The 21,743-nt window shown below is 40.6% G+C and overlaps 2 protein-coding genes across 3 annotated transcripts; both read right to left on the reverse strand.

Moving 5' to 3' along the window:
* Positions 1-469: 469 nt before the first annotated feature.
* On the reverse strand, positions 470-13,875 carry clic5b (chloride intracellular channel 5b). Of its 2 annotated transcripts, none has more exons than XM_063902771.1 (6): positions 13,066-13,875; positions 4,488-4,597; positions 4,274-4,399; positions 3,564-3,670; positions 3,170-3,351; positions 470-2,033 (listed from the first exon to the last, which is right to left on the reverse strand). In XM_063902771.1, the coding sequence occupies exons 1-6, from the start codon at positions 13,783-13,785 to the stop codon at positions 1,869-1,871; spliced, it is 1,410 nt and encodes a 469-aa protein (XP_063758841.1). In that variant the 5' UTR covers positions 13,786-13,875; the 3' UTR covers positions 470-1,868. The 2 variants fall into 2 exon arrangements, with proteins under 2 accessions (XP_063758841.1, XP_063758842.1); XM_063902772.1 differs by lacking the exon at positions 13,066-13,875 and adding an exon at positions 8,943-9,265.
* A 988-nt stretch (positions 13,876-14,863) lies between these two features.
* Positions 14,864-20,967, reverse strand: enpp5 (ectonucleotide pyrophosphatase/phosphodiesterase 5). The gene is made up of 4 exons (XM_063902185.1): positions 20,727-20,967; positions 18,238-19,143; positions 17,845-18,021; positions 14,864-17,166 (listed from the first exon to the last, which is right to left on the reverse strand). Exons 2-4 carry the CDS (start codon positions 19,118-19,120, stop codon positions 16,763-16,765), a joined length of 1,464 nt encoding a protein of 487 aa, XP_063758255.1. The 5' UTR covers positions 19,121-19,143; positions 20,727-20,967; the 3' UTR covers positions 14,864-16,762.
* Positions 20,968-21,743: the final 776 nt, after the last annotated feature.

Here is a 21,743-nt window from a genome sequence, read left to right on the forward strand (position 1 = left end):
CTAGGCGGGCTCCATTTATTTTCTTTGACTGTTGTTTCTGGCACGATCGAGTCTCAGTAAACACCACTCACCCACCATTGTAAATCCGACAGGCGCAGATCTTTCAAGTTAGACTCCTTTGAGGAAAAATGGAGACGGATCGGATGGCGGCGCTCGGGTTTTCCGTCTTAATGAGAGAGTGGAGAAGAGGGATGGCGTTTGATCCCTGGCATGGAAGCCTCTATTTAAGCCTGTCAACGGTCATCACTCTCTCTCCTTCTTTCTCTCTCTTATGGATGGGGAAAAAGACCAGCACCACTGAATTTGATCAGTTCAGTCAGGCACACTTAACCCTTTTCAGAACGCAGATCTAGCGGCACCTTTGCTATCACTGACACACACCAAACACCCCGCCCTTTACGACAACCCTCCGAAGTATCAGTGTTGATTGATCACCTCGCTGGAAAAGAAAAGAAAAGGCAGAAGCAGATCTGTGAAAATATTATTTTATTTGTAGAGCTTTGCAATGAGCAAGGCTTTCAGTCATCATGCTCCAATTTCCTATCATATGTTTGTCCAAACCACACAAGAGCCTTATGGTTCTGCAAGGAAGTCTCGCTATAGTTGCAGCCTGACATCAAGCCAAAGACAATAAGCCCCCCAAGACAAATTTCCATCCTCTCTCAGCTTGGACAATGAAACATTTGAACTTTAACCTGTGGATGTTGATGGGCTAAGCAGAGGAAATGTGCCTTTGATGAGGGGCTGGAGGGCAGGCTTCTTCTGACCATCGCGGTCCTGGCCTGGAAGAGGCTTTTCATCACAGCCTTAATGGCTCTACCTAATCAGGCCTGATTGGGGCTGCTAAATAAATACTCTCCATTCATAATATCATGTGTAACTGAAGACAAAATCAATACCTACACTGAACACTAATAGCTAGAGGCAGAACAAATGTCTCCTCTCTGGCTGCAATACATTTTTTGAGTCCATCAGTGACATTGGCATGGATTTGTGATACTTCTAAATAAAGGCACATAGTAGTGGATTTTTCACATCTTGGAAAGCAGCTCTTAAATATGACAATTTAAATTAGATTCATGCATGCAAACAAATCATAAACGAGGTTTGTTCTGAGCTATCAGTGTCAGCTAAATCTTTCCCAACTAACATCATCTAGCATGTAAAGGTTTTTTTTTTTTAATCAAACTTTCTTAAAATCAGTCGTTCAAAAGCAGGAGTGAACTTTCAAGAAACGTACAAGCTCGAGGAAACAAACAGCAACAGTGACAATCAAAATGAATCTGCAGATCGCAACAGTCATATTCAGCAAAACATTTATAGCGCCAATCATCAGTCATAGATGAATCAAGGTGTCTCCCCTGGAGCCAGAAGCTTGATAATAAACACTGGAGTCAGACTAGACTTCTGTGGGCTTAGGAATAAATAAAGTGAACGACCCTGACATCAGCAGCTAGTAAAATGTTTGGCCGTGCGGACCGCTGGAGTTTGTATGAAAGAGGGCTTTGTGTTATGAGAAATAAATACAGGACGGGACACAATCATGTTTGAACAGTGTTATGTCAAAAGTTTCATAGCAGCACAATTTGAGCGTGGTTTGAAACCTGTGAATTAAGTTAAATGTGCTTGATTTGCCGTCCGCTCCACTTCTCTTTTGCCATGTCTGTTTTTGCAATTGCAACACCGCATAACTAAAGCAGTCGGGCCTGGAAGCCACCCTGCGATATCTGACTATGACTGACAAAAAAGGTCTGAAAATACCACTGAAGAAGACTCAAAAGGACAGTCACATGTATGTTGAAAAGTGATGGGGGCTTCTTGTGTTGTGTTACTAGTTTATTTTGTCTGAGCTCGGGTTGCTTTGTGAATTATTTGGCCAGTCTCCTCGCCACATCCTTGTAGGCGGTCTCGATCTCAAGGTCAGCAGCACAGGTGTTGGTGAACTCGTCACGTGTGTAAGCGTTCTTCAAGTACCGCCAGACCCCCGTCATTTCTGAGGGGATGTCGTAGTTGCGGTACTTCTTAGCGACAACCTGAGAGTGAAAGCAAAGCTGTAACTTCGACAAGTGGAGACAAACATGATTTGTTTTTAGGACATTGAACATCCACCCTTGGGCGGTATTTTAACTGTACCATCAATTGTTATGCAGTTGATGTAAGGAGGTATTTCGAGAACTTGTATATGTGAGAGTAAAGGACTTTCAACAACTGCTTCAGGGTTTTCTGCACCGTGTATGTTCAACTAAGTAAGCACGAGTAACATAGTGAGGACTTTCTCTAGAAAAAAACATGACCATGCTTTTTTAGGGTGTCTACATGCTAACACTTGCTAATTCGTCTTAAACACAGCCGAGGCTGATGGGAAAGTCATTATTCAAAGAGTAATCTAGACCTGTAGGTGGCGCTAAAGGTAAAGTCAGGGGATCACCTGTACCATAATTCATGAAAATCCTTCCACAAGTTGTTGAGATGTTTCAGTTTAGACCAAGATTTTGAGCAACAGGCCAAAACTTACACGGGGGTTTTTTCAAGAAGAATATAGAATGAGGGCACTAACGTCACTCCTGGCCAAATTTACGGCCTGGCCCGCTTTGCTGCGAAAATAATGCATTACAGCGAAGCGGAAAATGATAGTTTCTTCATGTCTTAAAGCTGTTCAGTCATATATTGCACCTCAAACAACAAGTAAGTCCATAGTAACAGTTTCTTTACTTTCCCTACAGAAAAAAGGACAGCCAAAGAAATGATCCAATTCAGAAATCACAGTTCAAGTGTAAGCCTGTCTCTTAAAAGACATGCTTTTTGTATTTTTGGAGTAATTATTATTCAGTTTTTGACAGAAATTAGCTTTCTTTGTTTCTTGTCGGGCTAAAAAATGAAACTCCCCAAAACGTTTTACTGATAATATTTTATACTACAATTATCTTAAAAGTGCCTAAATTACACATTTTTAATATCATTTGAATGTGTTTTGTTTGTTTAAATCCTCTTCCAATTATGTGTTATTGTTTCATCCTTTTTGCTCCTTTATGTTTAAATACAAACATTTTATTTGCATTGGAAATTTAAAAAAGGCCTCACACATGAGTACATCAAAGATAATATATCAAGTGCTCCTTAAGTGTTTTTGAATGAACCACTAACATTAATGAGCATTTCCCCTCTTTACCTTGACTATGTGCAGTTTGGGCAGCAGGTTGCAGTCTGCCAGAGTGAGCTCATTTCCATCGAGGAAGTCTCTGTTGGAGCCCTTCTCCTCCTCCATGCTGTCTGCATCGATCTCATCCGGCAAGGTGCTGTTCAGGTAGTCATCCAGCTTCTTCAGGGCCCTGTTCAAACCTTTCTCTAGAACTAAACACACAGAAACGCACATAACCATAAGTACTAGGTGAAAGTGTGTGGTGATAACCTCACTAGGTGGCAGCACAGCAGAATATATGCAAGCACTCAAACACTGGACTGTGCTACTCCCTAGTGGAGCAATAGAGTAATGTATTCTTTTTTTCTGTTGTGTGTGTGTGTGTGTGTCAGTGAGTGTAAAAGGCACAAAATGAGCAGCCCACCGGCGTTGGCCTCTGGTTTGGTGTTCTTGATGAAGGCTGAGAACTTGGCGAAGATGTCATTTCCAGCTGTGTTGGACTCTCTCTGCTTGGCTGCCAGTTTGGGATACCTGAGCAGACGGGGGGACAGAGGTAGGAGACGCAGTCAGAGACGCAGGCAGAACTAACCATCTGGATAGCATTAACACCTGGACTGGCGCTCAGCTCTGACTAAAAACATGTTACACGCTCACACACAGAGTTGGCCGCCCGCCTCTCAAAGCTCTCCAACACTAAGGTCCATTTATAATGCAAAAAACTTTACAGGCAATAAAAGAAAGATTAAGTTAAACTGACATTTTTCTATGCAACTGCTCACACACAGGCTCTGGTTTCTTCTTAGTAGTGACAATAACACAAAACAATAAACCTGTCTTGTTTTTCTAAAATTACACAAAAGCTATTTCCCAATTTAGAACACATTGTCTGTGTGCCTGAGACATATATATGTATACTTATTCACAAAAAGATTTACAGCAGCCATAAACAACAAACAGATATATCAGTTAACATCAGCCTTCATCAAATACAGCACGTATTCGCTTTTATTGGACTAAAATGTTTCCTGTCCTTTCAGCAGTGTCGCTGAAGTGAAGTAAATCTAGCCAAAAGCAGCATGTGTGCAGTCAGCGATACTGTAAACCATGCATTGTAAAACCTTCCAGTTGAATTACTTTGGAGGACAGAGCGTTTCCTCCAGAAACTCCTCGATCTTGTTGATATCGGTCTTGACTTCTCCGTCGAAGGTCAGGAAAGGAGGGTGCGTCCCCGGGGCCAGGTTGTGCAAATCTGCCGGCTTTCTGCAGAGGACATAAAGATAGCAGTGTGTCATGAGGAAGTGCACAGGTGTGTTTGTGCGTTGGAAGCTCGCACTTTACGTATCCTCACCTTTTGAGGTCAACAGTGGTGACGTTGAACACGACTCCTTTGAGCCAGAGGATCATGAAGAGGCGCTGAGAGAAGGGACAGTTGCCGATGCTTTCTCCATCATTGCCGGCCTAAACGACAGAAAAGAAGTCAGAGAGTTGAAATATAATATACACAGGCAAATAGCACGTACTATGGATGGGGTATAGTAGTTAGAAGACAGCCGAATAGGCGCAGATTAGATTTTTTTAACTGCTTAATCTTGTTGTCAGACATCCATTGATGATCGGCAACTATCAATGCTCTGGCCATTAAACTCCTTTGAGGAATACATTAATATAACCCCTCAGAATAAGAGCATGGATGGTCAACTGCTGCCTTGATTGGTTAGTTTGTTTGTGTTACTGTGTGACTTTGGGGTTTTTAAAGGTTAGTTTGGATGCAGTAAAATCACCTAGTAACAAACAAAGTCATTAATCGAGGGAGATAGAGATAGAGCAGCAGCTGCTCCCATGTTCTGGTAGGTAAAATGATCATTTGTTTAAGTCTGGAGGCTTTGAGTAGAACATTGATAATAGCTTTAGTTACCCGTCTGAAGGACAGGACACTTCCTAGACTCAGACTGCATCTCCAAACTGTAAGTGGGCAGGCCACCATCAACTGTAGGTCATTCACGGACAATTGACAAGTACCTCATTCAACCCCACTTTAAAGCTCTCCACTTAAGTACTAACGGCCCTACTTCCTTACTATGTTTCTACAGTTGGGAAAATCGTTGGTCACAAGGTTGTGTCTCTGAAAACTACCTCTGCTACTATCAATAAAATACATATTGAATTAAGCTTGCTGTTATCTTTGACATTTATTTGACTATAAAGGTTGTTCCAAAAAACGTAATACGCTGTATGAATGTAAACACTATGTGAACACGCATGAATACGTCACCCTGAAATCCCTGATACAAATTTATGATAGGGATAATTCCAAACAAAAGTACACTCAGGGTCAGTCATATATTATACCTGTACTAAATGTTGTTTATATACATTTGCTCATATAAGTAAAGCAGCATAATCTTCCCTTCAGGTTGAAGCTTTGAATTGTCTAATTTGGTTTGTCGTTAGATTTAATGATCTTTCATACAACAAATAAAGCATCAAATAACGAAATAAGAGTCTAAATGTTCCTCCTTGTGGTAACACTTCTGATATTATCACATCCCCTCGATCCTATACTTCTGTACATGCTGTGAGATCATGTGTCGGCATGTATGGATACACAGCAGAGCCTCCGGAGTGACACCTGACCCACTGGCCCGGCTGAATTATACATGGTGCTTTCATCACCTGGTTCACTGGCCGCTGGGGCACAGAGGGCAGGGTCAGACCTGCAGGCCCGCACTCACAGATACACAGCACAGTAAAATAAGTGCACTGACCCCAAGGTCAGCAGAGATTTGACAGGGCAGACGGTTCCTTAGTTTATTACATTTTAGTGATTTGGGAACTTTACTCCAAAGCATTTAGAAAGTAGTAGATGGATTTAATAACGTGCACATTTTTTGTAGTTTGGATGGCTTGCAGAAGCTCTGAGATGCAATTTAGGGGGGACAAATAATATTTCCCTAACAGTTTTCTCTTCTGTGTTTGTGACTTTCCTACCACGATCATTTTTTCGAAGTTTCTTCATTTTTTTAAGGTGGGAAAAAACGATTAAGCTATAATTGTTGTTGTTATTATTATTATTATTATTATTATTATTATTATTATTATTATTATTATTATTATTATTATTATTATTATTATTATTCTCATGTATTTATTGTTGTAACACTAGTTTAGGTGCATCACTACCTCCTGTTCTAAAAACAACCTGAAAACTGTAGCCACCAAAACGTTTTATTCTCCTGTTTGCAAAGATGAAGAACAAGATACTTAAAAAATGTATCCTGGCAAAACGTATCTTATTCAACATGACTTTTTTTCTTCAACCCTTTTTACGGGTGGATTATTTTTAATAATCTAAATAAGTTTTATCATATTTAACTTTAAAAATACATGTTTTTTTGTTACGTCATCAACAACATGAGATAACAGTGTACATCAGACTTAGTGAACGGTTAATCAGAATTGTTTTTATGTCACTTGCTCCTCAAAGCTTCCGTAAAGACTATCATCATAATGAACAATACATAATGTTTATTTGGATGACCAGGAGTCATTTCACAAAAACAAAATCATAGTGCCTTTCAGTTCATATGCCTGACAGTTACACCGCTCCTAGCAAAGACCAGAAACAGAGCTGTCGGTCCGAAAGTAGCTGAGCCAACTGTATGTACCCCAGCCATTGATGCCCGGTGCTGTCATGCTGCCTGAGCGCATGTGATGCCTCTGTCTGTGCATTGTTGTGGCTAGGCTCAGCAGCACTGCGGTAACACAATACACAACCGCTGATAATAGCCAATCAACATCTAGAAAACGGAGGACAAAAACTGTCACACACAACTGGGCTTGTGGGCGCAAGGAACGTTGAGAGATCTGACGATGCAGGGGGGATCCAGCACATGTACAAATACACATATACTTCACTATAACTGGGTTTTGCTCTTCTTTGTTTGTCATAACACTCATTTTTATTGAGAATGAATGAGAATGTAGCAATACTTCAGGCTTTAACCGAGAAAGCAATGACTCATGTTTTAATGTTATCTTGTTTATGCAATGAGTTAATATGGCAATACAATGCAATTCAACTAAATATTCCAACGCATATTTCTCACAAAAAGACCAAATATCTGGGATCAGAGAAATAATATGTGAGTAAATGATATGCTGCATCTTATATCTCCAGTGTGCTTTTCTGTCTGTTTTCTTTTTAAACGCTGTTAAACACTATTTTCATTCTATTGGCCTTCATTTACATTTGACCCAATAACTATTATGCTACTTTTTTTTTAAAAGGGCGTGCAGCCACGTAAATAGTTCTCTGTCTATCAGGTATCATGTCAGTTGGCAGCATAATGAAATAACTAATATTAGGGCTCATATTAGCAATACGGAAACCACTCTGTATACAACTAGTTGGTGTATCACGTACAGTTGATGGTGGTCTATGATGAAGCAATGTATGGCTGTAACACCAAAACATAAAAAAGGACATCCTTAAAATCCTTTTAAAGTCAATATAGATCATCTCCAGTTCAAGTGTAGGCTAGAACATTTTTACCACTTACCTTGCTGTCAGACAGCTGTTTCTGACAGCAAGGTAAGTGGTGAAATTGTTCTAAATATAGTGCAGTTAGTTATGCTGAAGACATTTTCTTCTATCTTCAAAGCCAACAGACACCATGGACGAAACCCTGATTTTAGCATGCAGAACGCAGAAGTCGCTGATTTATAGTTTATTCAATTGGTTAGTTAGTTTGTCCTATTTTGTGGCCTTGGTAAAGTCACCCATTAATACCAACTATTGAGGTAAAATGTATGTTTTTGTCAACCACAGATAATGGCTTCAGTTACCCATAAGAAAGGAGCTTAGCAAGCTAAAATGGTGAACAGTTTTTATAATATTGTACATTTCTTAGATTTCCAACCTGGGGGCAGGCCAACCACCATCTACTGTAGCCATTACTCAGTCAATGACTATGGATTGGAACTTTCCCTTTTAAAATACCTCAATAAAAGGCAATAGTGACTTTGGTTTATTGACAAACAACATTTAATGAAACGTGTGAGTGACAGCTTAAACTCGCTAGCTTAATGTAAGTTTAACTGCAGTATTTTGCTCTTTAGGAATACAATGTTCATGTACCGAAACAACAGAGGAACCTGTCAAAAATCAGGATAGCAATGCAAGCTGACAAGTCATATGGTACCATCCAGTTTCCTGGGAAGTGGTTTGTCTGCAGTCAGCCTCCACACCAGCTAATTGGGTCAGTGCATCCTGGCAGCACATCGGCAATGAGCCTCACCTGCCTCAGGTATATTCATCTGCCTCTAAAATTTCCCACAGGGCCTCAAGTGCATCCATTTGTGTAACGCAAAACAACACAGCTTTTCTTTCTGAAACTGGCACTACCAAACATGTTTGTTCTCTTTCAGGAGATTATCTGGGACATCTATTGATCGGGAATACTGTCAGCGGTACTTGCATACAAAACAGCAGAGTGGCTCATTTAATGGATTGTGGAGAGAATTGGCTAATGCAGTCCTTTCTTTAAACATGGCTTTAAATGTAGAGTAATGTGAAGTACCGCAACAGTATACCCCAATGCTAGCTTCCCACCATCCACAAGCAGCGTCCGTATCACTGTCACAACAATCCTGGGTCACCAGTATGCCAGTGCGTATGTAACTCTACCTCTACTATTGAGTTACACAAGCTTTCCACCACTCAATATCCTGCACATATACTGCTTCTATATTCCAGCAAAGGTAAAGTTAAGAAAACACTTTAAGCATACTGACTCTGTCTTACCTTGACAAAAAGCTCAATATCAGGGTCTCTGTCTTGGCTGTGAGTTGACATGATGCCTGCTTCTGGCTGTCACCTTGATTCTTTTTTTAAAACCACAGTCCTTTGCTTATCCTCTGAGGTCTACATCCTCCAGAAAAAGATGATAAAAAAACAAACAGGTATCCTCTCTCTGCTGACACCTTGTGAACTTTCTGTTTTTCAGGCCTTGATTGGAGATCCACCCCCTTTTGTTCCTCGTAATGGCTTTCTTCTCCCTTGCTGGTGTCCAGTCCAGGTGGCAGGTGGAGCCCTGACTCTGATTTAGACACAGATGGAGAGCAGAGCTAGCTCTCACTGACACAAGAGTGGAAAACAGGTGTCAGTCTATAACCAGGGGGAGGAGCCCCATCCCTCTCTTTCTACCACTGCAACTAAACTCCCCTCTAAAAAAACACACAGCACCAAGATCTCACCTCCTCTCTTATCTGGATCATCTCTCTTAAATATTTCAACTCAGTTTCTTAATTTTGACTTTGGAGTTTGGTTTCAAATCAGGCTGACTTCACCAATCATCTCGCAATCAGCAAAAAAAAACCTTGCAAGTAGTCCCCAAATATCAAATCTAACCTGCAAAAAAAGTGGTATGACTATTTTGACAGTTTTTGTCATTTTTTGAGTGTATGAGCAGTAGCATGAATATTTAATGAGTGTTCACATGTTCAACTCTGGCAGAATGAGGCAGGTTGTATTTGATCACCAGCAGGAGACGATTCCTCTGTGAATTATTGATGCTTGGATTTGGTTTTATGGTAAGAACTGGCGTTCATTTACAGAAAGAGCCTATGTACAAAAATATAAGCAGGTCTGACTGAAAACATCCTCATCAGCACACACTGGAGAAATTGAGTGGCACTTTTTTTTCCTTTCAGTAGGCACAATTTTCTGAGAAATTAACCTAAAAATAAAATGTCTTAGCCTGTGAATTTATAAGTCACCTAAAAGCAGAAAAAAAGAGAAGCTAGAACACATCTTTAATACGGTTTCTGTTTATAGAGCAGCCCCCTCTCCTGGCTGACATGCCAACGTGCAGCAAGAGCCAATTACTGTGCCACTGTTGGAATAGTTCATTATATGTTTATGGGGCAGTACTTTCACGATGTGTTATTTTAGGTTTATTTGTATAGGCCTTAATCAAAGTTTCCATATGCTTGACAGTACCCTCATGGTGAAAACAACATATGAAAATGAGCTGTGCCAACTTTATCTTCAGATATAGATTATATTCAAAGTCTTTGGCATCAGTAAATAGAAAAGCTCATTCCAAATGGGTGCAACTGCCTTTGCCTGCATTTTAAAGAATCTATCTTTATATTTGTGAGCATCAGACCTGAGGGGACACAGTTTTTACTGTTTACTTTTGGTAAGTGACAAAGCGACAGTCTGCAGCCGCTTAGATTGGATTGGAACGTTTTGGGAAACAGCTAGTCTGGCTCTGTCCAAAAGCAAATAGAGGTTCTTTCTTTAATACACAACTCCTATTTCTGAATGTTTGTATATTACTCAAAAAGAGAAACATGTAACAACATGCTTTTTTTTAATTGAAAAACATATAGTAGTTTTAGTGTGATGAGAACATGGTTAGCACTCTCAAATCCGTTCAGTAAATATGAAGCCAATACCAGCAGCCACTTAGCTTAGCAGTCCCCTTACAGATTTTCTTTTAAAGTTTGGTCTAACCAATTCATGGATATCTAACATAACTTGAGTTGCGCCAGGTAATGGATTTTTAGGAACTTTAGACCAGCAAGCAAGCAGTTTTCCCCCCTTTGTGTTTTTTATGCTAAGCTAGCTGGCTATTGACTGTACCTGTGAATTCAATGGTATCACTTTTCTCCCCTTACTCATTGCAAAACATCAAGCAAGCATATGTCCTCTTAACTATTATTTTTTAAGGATGTCTAAATAACAGATGATCATAAAACCATTAAGGGTTTAGAAGAAATGGCCTTGGTTTTTGTGTGTTTTGGAGACAAAAGGCAGCTAAATCCCTGGCTTATTGGTGCTAATGATTCACTCGTACATCAAACAGTAACAGACATTTTGTATCTCTCTGGACCCAAGGTGGAGGAGAGAGTCTGAACTCTCCCCTTGTGTCGACACACACTTGCCAAATGTGACAACCTAACAGACTTGTCAATAACAGCATTGTCTTGATGAACAATTAGTGACAGAAAATCAATTGAACAGGATTATATGTCCATCTAATTATGTATCTTAAACAGCTTGTTATCATACAGTATCAGAATCTAAAAAACACGTATTAGTTATATTAGTGATAGCCTGTTCTGCGGTATCAGCTTTATCACTGACAGCAGGAGAAAAGCCATGAGGGCTTTTAACTTGGACAGCCAATCTCCTAACTCCCCTCCCTTTTTTCCTAGCGCTGCTTGGTTGGGTTTATGGCGGTTGTTGTTGAACATTAAAGAGTTGAGAAATTGAGGGGTTGAATGGTATGAGGAAAAGGACACATTGTGGTCAAATCCCTGCTGAACTATGGTCATTGCTTATCATAATTGTGAAAGATAGTATATCTAATCCCAATTCCCAGGAATGTGGTTTCTGAAAATTAGCAATAAGGCCAGAAGGTTTCTTTATGACTTGATAACATAAAATCCTCTTTTACGGGAATTTGTTCTCGTTAAAAGTCAACACAATGGTCCTTCAATATGTTACTTTGATATGTTCATGAAATGTGGGAAAGCTTAAATAGTTTTTGGAGAATGCCACAGTCCCTGTCACATGTATAGTAGAAAGTTAGGATCTAATAATCCTCATCCAGGTCAGATTGTAGCAATTACTTTGTTTGTTTGCAAACCATGTATGTTGAATGCACCCAACAAGGGCTTTTGCTTTTACAAGACAAAGACAATGTTAAGATTTACCACAAACCACTGCTGTCGTTGCTATTTAACAAGGCCTTTTTTTTTCATCTAAAACATAGATTCTTGAGCCCAGCCCACTGACCCAATCTCTGTTGCTCAATCAGCAAAGTGACCCCTGCATGTGCTGATAGTACAGCTCATAGAGCAGCTCTATCTGAAAACACACAGTGGGATTTGCTCAGGCATGGAGTTCACCCCTGGTTTCTATGGCTGTACAGTAAACGGGTTAATTATTACATCAGGCTGCCTCCAGATTAAACTCACTGACAAAGCCTCTGATACTATGAGATCCCTGCCTCTGTGACTTTTCTTACTGAAAACTACACTTTGTGCTATATATTTCTGGAAATACTTTAGCTTATTTCTACTACTGTTGTTCTAGTATTTGCGTCTGATAACTGACTCCAAAAGTGTAATTCAGTCCATTTAAATGCACTCTTCAGTTATAGTTAGACTTCAACCATGTGTAGACTCTGGCTTTAAAAAAAGGTTTCTATCTTTAGTGTTTAAATGTGTTTTAATAGTTCCACTAGTGTCTTGCCTTCTGACATCACTAGAGCTTTTTTATGGTTTTTAAATGTTTCTGCATCACATTTTCATTTTGTATACGCTTCTTAAGCTCAAATGACCTGCAAATGAAATACACAAAGTAACTTTTCTTAAACTTAAACTTATTCATATTTGATTGGGAAATGCCTTAAGCATAATCAGTAACTGCTTCAGATTATTTAACATCATATAATGATCTCAGAGACTAATGGGTTGAGTAGTCATGTTTATGGCTCAGAAGTGGCAAAAAGTTGTCGATGTCCGTGTTCTGTCTACAAAATGCAGAACATTTAAATAGGCTGATACTTGTGCTTAAGGGTAATTTAAGGCCATACTCTGCATTGTCACTACAGGGCTATAATTCTTCTCACTCGATTTTATGTACCTGATGACTTTAGTTGTAAGTAAAACGATTAATGCCACCAAATATAATCAACAGATAATTTATGATGCATCATTGTAGGACACGATAAGAATTTATGGATTCCCAGGGTGTAAATTTACAGCCAACAGCAGCATATAAAGTAATTAAATGAGCTCCAGCTTCTCAGTGATGTAGCGTAATTAGACATTAATACTTATATAATTACTGTGCAGTCGATCAGATACCGCCTGGCTCTCTGCTCACCTGTCGGCCTGTACACGAGCCTTACCTTGACGAACAGAGAGATTTCTGGCTGGCTGGGATCCTCCGGGGCCGCGCTGCTGTCATCCAGAGTGACACTCTCCAGAGTTTGCACGCTTAAGTCTACAGACTGCTCCGGGGTGGTGTCGCGGCTGGGGGGAGAGTCCGACCTACAATTCTCCGCGGTCTCCTCTTCCTCCACCCGCGGCTGGATCGGCGGGTCGTCGCACGGGTCTCCGGGGGAGGCGGAGGATGCTGAGGAGGCCGAAGAGCGCCTGGATCCACCGTTAACTTCCTCTACCTTCACCGTGAACTCTGGCTCCGGCATTATACATACAACTGGCTCCGGCAGGTCGCACAACTCTGGCTCCGGCATTACGCACACAGCTGGCTCCGGCGTTACACACACAGCTGGCTCCGGCATTACGCACACTACTGGCCCTTCCTCAGATTTAGCTTCTTCTTTGACCTCTGCCTCTGCTTTAGCCTCTTCTGCTTTCGCCTCTTCTTCATTATCGCTGGATGAAGAGGACGAGCTACTGTGTTTGTGCTCATCTCTGACGGCCATGTAGTCCGGGGAGCTGCGCCCCTCTCCCTTCGTGGAGACGTGGACCTGCACCTCGCTGTACAGCGGCTCCGTGGCCTTTGCGGGGCTCTCGTATTTAGGGTCTCGGTCGGGGCTTTTTGCCCCATCGCGGGGCTCTTCATGAACACGTGCCTCATCTATAGTCTCGTAGACGTTGTCCATGTTTGCTGGATTAGTGTTGGCACACCTGGTGTAACCTGGAGGAGTGCTGAAGTGGTTTAAGTGGTGGCACACTGCCTGCCTCAGACTGACTCTGAGCGTCTGGGCAAATTCCAGCGATAACTATGCAGACCTTTGATCCTGGAAGTTAACAAGTGATGTATGCAAAACGTGAGGCCTCAGTGCTTTCAAGGACATAGGGAAATAACCTTTTAAATGCAATACTTTTTGAATGCAGTTTAATTCTTGTGTATCATTTGTTTCCAACGTTTAACTCCTATTAACTTATAGCCTACTTCAAGTTGGAGTAAATTATTATTTTAGTTAATCATTTTCCAATTTCAGGTTTCTCTACAATCCATTCAATATTCTTTCATCAGGACTCATTTCCTTAAAACAACATATGAGCTTAGCTGACTGTCAAAACTACATTTTTTACTTAAAATGCTAAATATTTCTTACGGACTGCACGAAAAGTATTAGGCAAGGAAGGGGAAATATTTTTTACGATGCTTTAGAGAAATTCTTTGCATATTTCATTGACATAAAAATATTATAAGCTCTTAAAGTAACTCCAGGATTAATTAAGAAGGATTTTGTTCATTAACAAACTCTGATATGTATTAAGATCTCCTATACATATTATAATTCTGTTCTCTAATCTGTTCTCTTTTTCTGAGACATTTGGTTGGGGTAGTGTTGCATATCTTTCTTATTAAGAGAGTCAAGAGAAAATATCTATAATATTGAAGAGGGTATTATTGTTTTTTAAATACAACCCTCAAACATAATGTTCGGTTTGCTCTCCAAATATATCATTTAGTACAGTCACATATGCTTACTTGCAAACTGTATTAAAAACCAAATCAAATAATTATTTGCTATACCATAGATTTTGACAGCCTATCAAACGTGTTTGTATCTACCTTTGTATATCACCAGATTTAATACACCACATCATCTCTTATCAGCATCCATGTGAGGGGAGTGACGCCATAAATGCTGTAGACTAAGAAAAGGGTTAAAGGCATTGCACGCTAACGTGTACACACACAAAGAATAACAAAACAAAGAAAAAGGCTCAGATTCACATACGGTATTTTTAATTTCAGAAGACTTTCATTGCATCAGCATGGCAATTTGTAAATCATATTTATACTTTACTAACAATTTCAAATGAACTATTCAACTATATTCTAGATATGTCTAATTTCTCCATCCACAAGCCAGGGGGCAATTACAAGACAGTTGTCATAAAATTAATAAATTCCATATAAATTCTTTCAATTTATGAATTTAAATGTTGTAAAAAGTATATCACAGTGATGTCTGTCAATTTTTGGGCACAGTTATTGTTCATTAAAAGATGCTGAGAAAATATTAGAACTTTGGAATTTATGTGCAGATTGGGACTCTACATGACTTTCTATAATAATGCTAATTATAAAAGCTTTTTGGCAAGAGGCACCTCAATTAGTTATTTTATTATTTAAATAGCAATTGCGAACAAGAAGTGCAAATTATACATGACCTAGAAAGCGTCAAACACTGTCCCTTCATACTTTTTCTTTACTGTATAGTGCAAATCAGGGGAACACTTCCCGCAAGTCATGCCCAAATAGTCTTCTCAACTTAGCAACGACAAAACCATTACAATTCCCTATGAAGAAATACTGACCAATAGCAATTGCACTTCACATTTCACCAACAAATGGCCATGGTTATGACATATGAACAGGAGGGAAGTACACAGTCATCTACACAGAAAAATACCCTCCAAACACAAACTATATATGCAAAAAGAACCCCAGACTGACACAAAAAACTATTGCACAGCTCGGACAGATGTTCACAGTTAAGTTAAAAGGCAAAAGTCAACTGACTACTAAAGAGCAAGTCTGTGAAGTAATCGGCACATGGGATGACTTACACTTCTGATCAGTAGCCTGGCACATGGAGTAATCTTTAGTGGAACATCTGATTCCAGGTAACATTCAAAAAATAACCCTGATCCCAGCCAATCTCCTGAAATTAGATCTAAGAATAATCTTCGGATTCATCATCTTAGAGTAACTTCTCATTCAGTGCTAAGACCCCAACGAGAGCAATTGGTGGCAGAAATCGCATCCGTTGTGCATGGATTTGAAAATGCTGAATAAACCAATTTACTGCTGTCCCTATGATGTTACTATCGGGTAGTAAAGGTGTCAGTATGCTTCAAACAAAGTGCATTTGGATCATTGAGGAGCATAGGATACCTACAAAAGGAGAAAATCATCCCTTTTATCCCCATTGCCTTTGCTAAGGAAGTTATGTTTTAGCACTGAGGACCCTTTACATTTTGCAAAATGAGGTGGATACATGCAATATTTTTTACTTATTTACTTGTTGAGTTTCTCTGATCGCCTTGGAGTTACTTTGGTTTCCCTTCTGCAAAAGTGCAACAATATGAAAGCCATCAAGGAAAGATTGTCTCAAAGTCTGGGCAGTTATGCCTCTTGCCCCTGCCTTCTACAGTTGCCGCTCAGCCAAGACAAGTTTTTAACATACTGACACCTTAACATTATCCAAGCCATGGTTTTGGCCAACAAAGTTCTTACTCACCAGAATCACAGGCTACAATTCCTCTCTAGTTTGTAATCTTTACTTATTAAATGACAATGAAAATGGCAAGATGATATAAGGTAAAAATTCACAATCAAAGCAAAGCCACTAGAAAGCGCATGTAAAGGTTTTTTATCTTGATTAAGCCTGCACCAGAAGCACACCCCAGGCATTTCCCTTACACTCAACCGAGGGAGACATACCTCTATACATGATTAGGTTATATTCCCTTGATCTCCGACTAATAAAAAGAGCAGCACATTGGCCTTTAGTCGTATAAAGGAGGCGTTAGGGGATGCTTCTGGAGAGAGCGGACTACCTTTGGGGAGCTACACCTCCTCTTCTTTTACACCTGCCATTATTTCTCTTCCTCCCGCTACAGGTGCAAGTCTTCTTGCAGTAAAGGCTGAGACATCTCCCTGCTTCTGTGTTTTAGAGAGGGCAGCTGTTTGACGGTCACTTGTCTGATGTAGAAACACAGAAAGCCCAGCACCATTGCCACACCAAGGAAAGAACCCACGACAGGGGCATAGGAGTACACGTAGACCCTGGGAGCAGGGCTGGGCGTGGATACTGTTGGCTCTGGGTACAGCAGGTCCTGAACGTTTAAGAGGGACCCGTTGTTTGGTAGAGGGGGGATGGACAGGATGTGGCACATGAGAGGGTAGAGGTCAACTGATCGCATGGAGGTCTTGATGTAATGCTTGCGAAAGGCTGGCCCACGGGCCACGAACACAGGCTGCATGCTAATTAGGTTGTTGTCAAAGCCATGATTTCCAACTGGAGAGAAAAAAGACAAGAAATATATTGTTGCATAAAGAGGCACAATGCTTTGATGTTTATTATTATTGAATCTGTAGAGCTCCAGTTCCCACATCCCACGATTTACAGGCAAAGAGATTTATGGAATCTGGCACTGCTGCTCTCTCAGATGATTTACCACCATCACTGCCATCTGAACGGTTACTGCTGAACCAAGTCACAGCGAGCACAAGCCAAATTGAAAATTAAATCAAATACATAAGCACACAGACCTTTGATGTAAGCTTAGACTGGCTCCCCTAAATGTATCAGGGCAATTACATTTCCTAGCAAAGGACAGGATTGTCTTAGTGTGCTGAATCAGTATTTTTTTTTTACCTCCCCCTAATACTCAAACAATGTCTTGCCAACAGTCTCACACTTTGATATAATGCAAAACTTAATTAAGAATATATTAATACACTGGATGTTAAACGCGTGCTTGCATTCATACTCTTTTCAATTGAAGATAATGGATGAGATATTGTATATTCACAGGGCACAACTGTAATATGATAGTAGAGCAAGCTATTAGAGCTATTAATAGAGCAGACCGAACCAGCTTTTTGAAACCACTGCAAAAACTCCTCTTCCATGTGTACAGCCTCAAGCTGAGTAGTTTCCTGACACAGCTTTATATGGGTTTTAAATACGTACGCATGAAGGGCCCGGTCCTATTCTGCATTATGGTCCAGCCTTCCTTGGCCGCGATGAGGATCGGCATGATCCTGACGTTGTGTTGATAATGGAAGTGCTCAGGAACGTCTTCCTTCTTGTACACCACCATGTTAGGATTGACATCCACCAGCTTCTGGTAAATCTCGTCGAGCTTCCCTGAAACCCAGATGACAATATTATGTTTGTAGATTTTTTGCATCAAACAGCTGTCATACAGTGTTTGTAGTTGGACCCCAGAAATTGTAATGTACTATAATTTGTATGTAAGCCGCATAATCTTTAGCCAGGACAGGTGACAATTTGTTATCTTAAAGACATCAGAGTTGTATCTTTTTTCACATCAAGTTTTTTGACAGTTGTTTGAAGGGTTACCTTCTTTGGGAAGTAGTGCCACCACCGGACTCTTGTCCACCCAGGTGTACAGGTCTCTGCTCACATACTCATCCAGTTCTATGATCTTATCAGAGGAGAGCTGCGTCATGCCGTGGTCACTGGTCACTATCAGGTTCACATTCTCATACAGCCTGGCCTTCTTGAGCTCATTCATGAGGAAGCCAAGCTTCTCGTCGATTCCGGCAATGACTACGTCCATGAGGGGACTCTCGGGTCCCAGATTGTGCCCGCTCTCATCCGGCTCCTCCCAGTACAGAACTCCAAAATCCACTGCTGCCTCTTTGGGTGCAGAGAACCACTCGATAAGCCGCTCCACTCTGGTTTCAAAGGAGACTGAGGCATTATACAGGAGGTACTTATTGGGGAACATGCCGTGGATCTTGACGTCAGACCCTGGCCACATCGCCGCCCCGCTTCGCCCTCCAGCTTTCTGGATGCTGACCCATAAGGGCACTGCCGCTTCCCACCACCGCGACTCATAAACACTGTCCGTCTCCATGGAGAAGGAGCGGTTCAAAACAGGGTCGTACATCTCGTTGGCCACAATGCCATGCGTCTCAGCGTACAGCCCTGTCACCAAGCTGTAGTGGTTTGGATAGGTCTTGGTGATGTAAACGTTCTCAACGTGCTCCACTATCACGCCGTTATCCATGATGTTGTGGAAGTTAGGCGTCGGGACTCGGTTGATGTAATCCCATCGGAAGCCGTCAAAGGACACAAGAAGCAACTTGGGCCGCTCGTTCACACCGTGGCTCCTGCGCCCATGTTGGTTCAAGGTATGGAGGGAGACCAGAGGCAGCAGCAGCAGGGCCCACAGGCAGAGGCGAGGACTGCAGCCTCCTCGCAGCAAGCAGCTCAGCATAGTCAGGTTTGTGAAGAGACAACCTACACACACAGAAAAGGAAGAACTCAGTGGCCTAGGTCCCTTAGATACATTTAAGAGGAATCATAAAGCTACAGCACAGAAAGATAATAGAATGTCTTGTTGTTATCAGACCAAAAAATCTGAACGTATTTACCATCGTGCATGACAGAGAAAACCCTGAAAACATTGACCAAGGAGTTTATTTTTACTGTTTAGTTTGTCCATTTGTCAGAAGGATTATGAAACAACTGGTCTGACTTTTGTAAAACTTGGTGCAAGAGTGAAAATCCCTCTCCCTCAGAAAACAATCCCTAAAATGTTCAGATCCGAATCACACTTCATCATTTTCATTTATTGACTTGGCAGTTCTGTGCTCTCAGTTTCCTTCTCGTTCATTATTTGACAGTTCATTCGGCTCTACTTCAAACTTTGTGGTCACAATTTGGGGAAGCCCCTGCCCTGCTAGAGTATAGATAGACAAACATCAATGGCCGACCAAAAGCACTTCCTTAATATGATGGCCATATTTGTCCTTAGATGACAAACTATTTGAAATGGGTGTAGGAGCGACCTAGTTTGTTCAGCTGCCACCTCATTTTTGTTTACCTCTTTGTCAACATACACAAGCAAAACGCACAACTTTTAACATTTGAGGCTCTTAATTAGTAATCTGAACATTATTGGTCATTACGGTTGAGGCAAATAATCAATTAGTCGATCGATAAAAACTGTTTTGACAACTACTGTAATTTAACCAGAAAATACCCACAAAAATGCGGGTTCCAACGTCTCAAATATGACTATCTGCTTATTTTTCTCAGTCTTATTACATATAATAAAGAATGCCAATGTGGTTTGAACGGTTGGTTGGACAAAACAAGTCATTTAAAGATGTCTCTGGGCACAGCAACCTGTAATGGGTAAGAATAGATTGAAATATTAGATTGTTTCTCTGAAAAAATAAAACGTCTGCCCTAGTGTAAGTAGAAAGAATTTCTTTGAATTCTTACACAAGAGCGGAAATTGTATTTACCAGGAGCTCGTTCCCATCTCGTGTATGTTGACAAGAAGTAGGCTAAATGGCCAAAATGATGTGGACAACTCAAAAAATAGATTGACGCCTGAATGTTTTAGCAATTTGTGATTATTGGACATATAATAACCGCCATTATTATGAAGGTGAAGTGTTTCATTGTCTTAAAACTTTAAAGCTCGATCATGATATTCAATAACAAGTCTTATTGCGATATCGCATTTTTAAATCGAGTTAAACAGCAGCAGTATTAAACAAAAGGGTTATACTGAAGAAAAGCAGGAAAGCAATGATGTCATATGATAGACTGAGGATACAATGACTGTAATGCATCTGTAAGTGCTACTTAAATATACACATGACAGCCTTTCTGCTGACAGGCAACCATTAATGTGGAAATGATAAGCTCCGTGTTATAGCGTTAGTGCTGCAGAGCTAACAGCTACAACACGCAGCACTGAATGCAACAATAAGGCAACCAAACAAAGCAGCATCAATTTACACGAGCGGATCAAGGCAAATTAATGCACAAATTAAAAACGCAACATATTGTGTTGTCAACAAGCTTACCTTGTTATCTGATCCTGCACTGGCTGGCCTTGCGCTGCACAACGAGATAAACAGCCGGAAGGAAGTCCCGCCTATTAACCTGCCGATGGTTTTTTGTGTCGCTTTTATTTACAGATATTAAACCAAACTAGACGATGAGAACACAAAAGGCTGTGCGGTGTTTCCTGCAAGTGCATGCTTCGTATCATGCAGAGCTGCATCGCCCAAATTCCCTGCGAACGCACCGGTCCCGATGACGTAATGTAGGGGGAGTGAGGAAGGTGGGAGGAGGCAAGGGGAGATGGATAGATGGAGGGAGGGGGCTATGTTATTAGAAATACACATCTTTGTGTGTCAGACAGGTTATAAGTATTTTTGCTCTTACATCTTACCATCCCCCCATCCCCCCTCCTTTTTATTAGAGGGTAGGGGATGTTCAGGAGACGATAAACAGCGGAGGCCACATAAAAGTGTTGTACATGATCTGAAAACATTAATGTGCTCCTTTTTGTGTGTCAAATTGTTTATCGTATATGTGTAATTTAAATTATTACATTGGGTGATCATATATGGATTTTACACATTGTAATGTACGTATATATATTGATATCCTTTGTTAAACAGAGGTGGTGCAAAAAGTAACACCAATCCACAGAATTGGTTTTTTTTTAAATATCGAGAAATTCCAAACAATCACAAAAAAACACCAAAACCAAGAGGAAGACCATAGAATAAATCATGCTGTGTTTTGTTTAAAAAACGACGGACATTTGGAGTTTTCTTTAGAATTGCATTTTTCTTTGATTGGATGGTTTTAGGATTACTCTAGTTTCATGCTGGTGTAACAACATATAATACATGTGGTGAAATGTGACCATGTGAACTATTCGAGGGCGTAAAGGCAGTAGGAATTTGCTCCAAAAAATACTCCTGACTAAAAATAGTCACCTTCAAAGACATTGTTGCTCTAATTCTGTCAGGTGATGATAATGCTGAAACATTCGCCGCAATAATAATGACAAACACTGTCCACAAGGT

The sequence above is a fragment of the Eleginops maclovinus genome, chromosome 15, assembly GCF_036324505.1.
Source record: "Eleginops maclovinus isolate JMC-PN-2008 ecotype Puerto Natales chromosome 15, JC_Emac_rtc_rv5, whole genome shotgun sequence".
In the NCBI taxonomy this organism is placed as follows: Eukaryota; Metazoa; Chordata; class Actinopteri; order Perciformes; family Eleginopidae; genus Eleginops; species Eleginops maclovinus.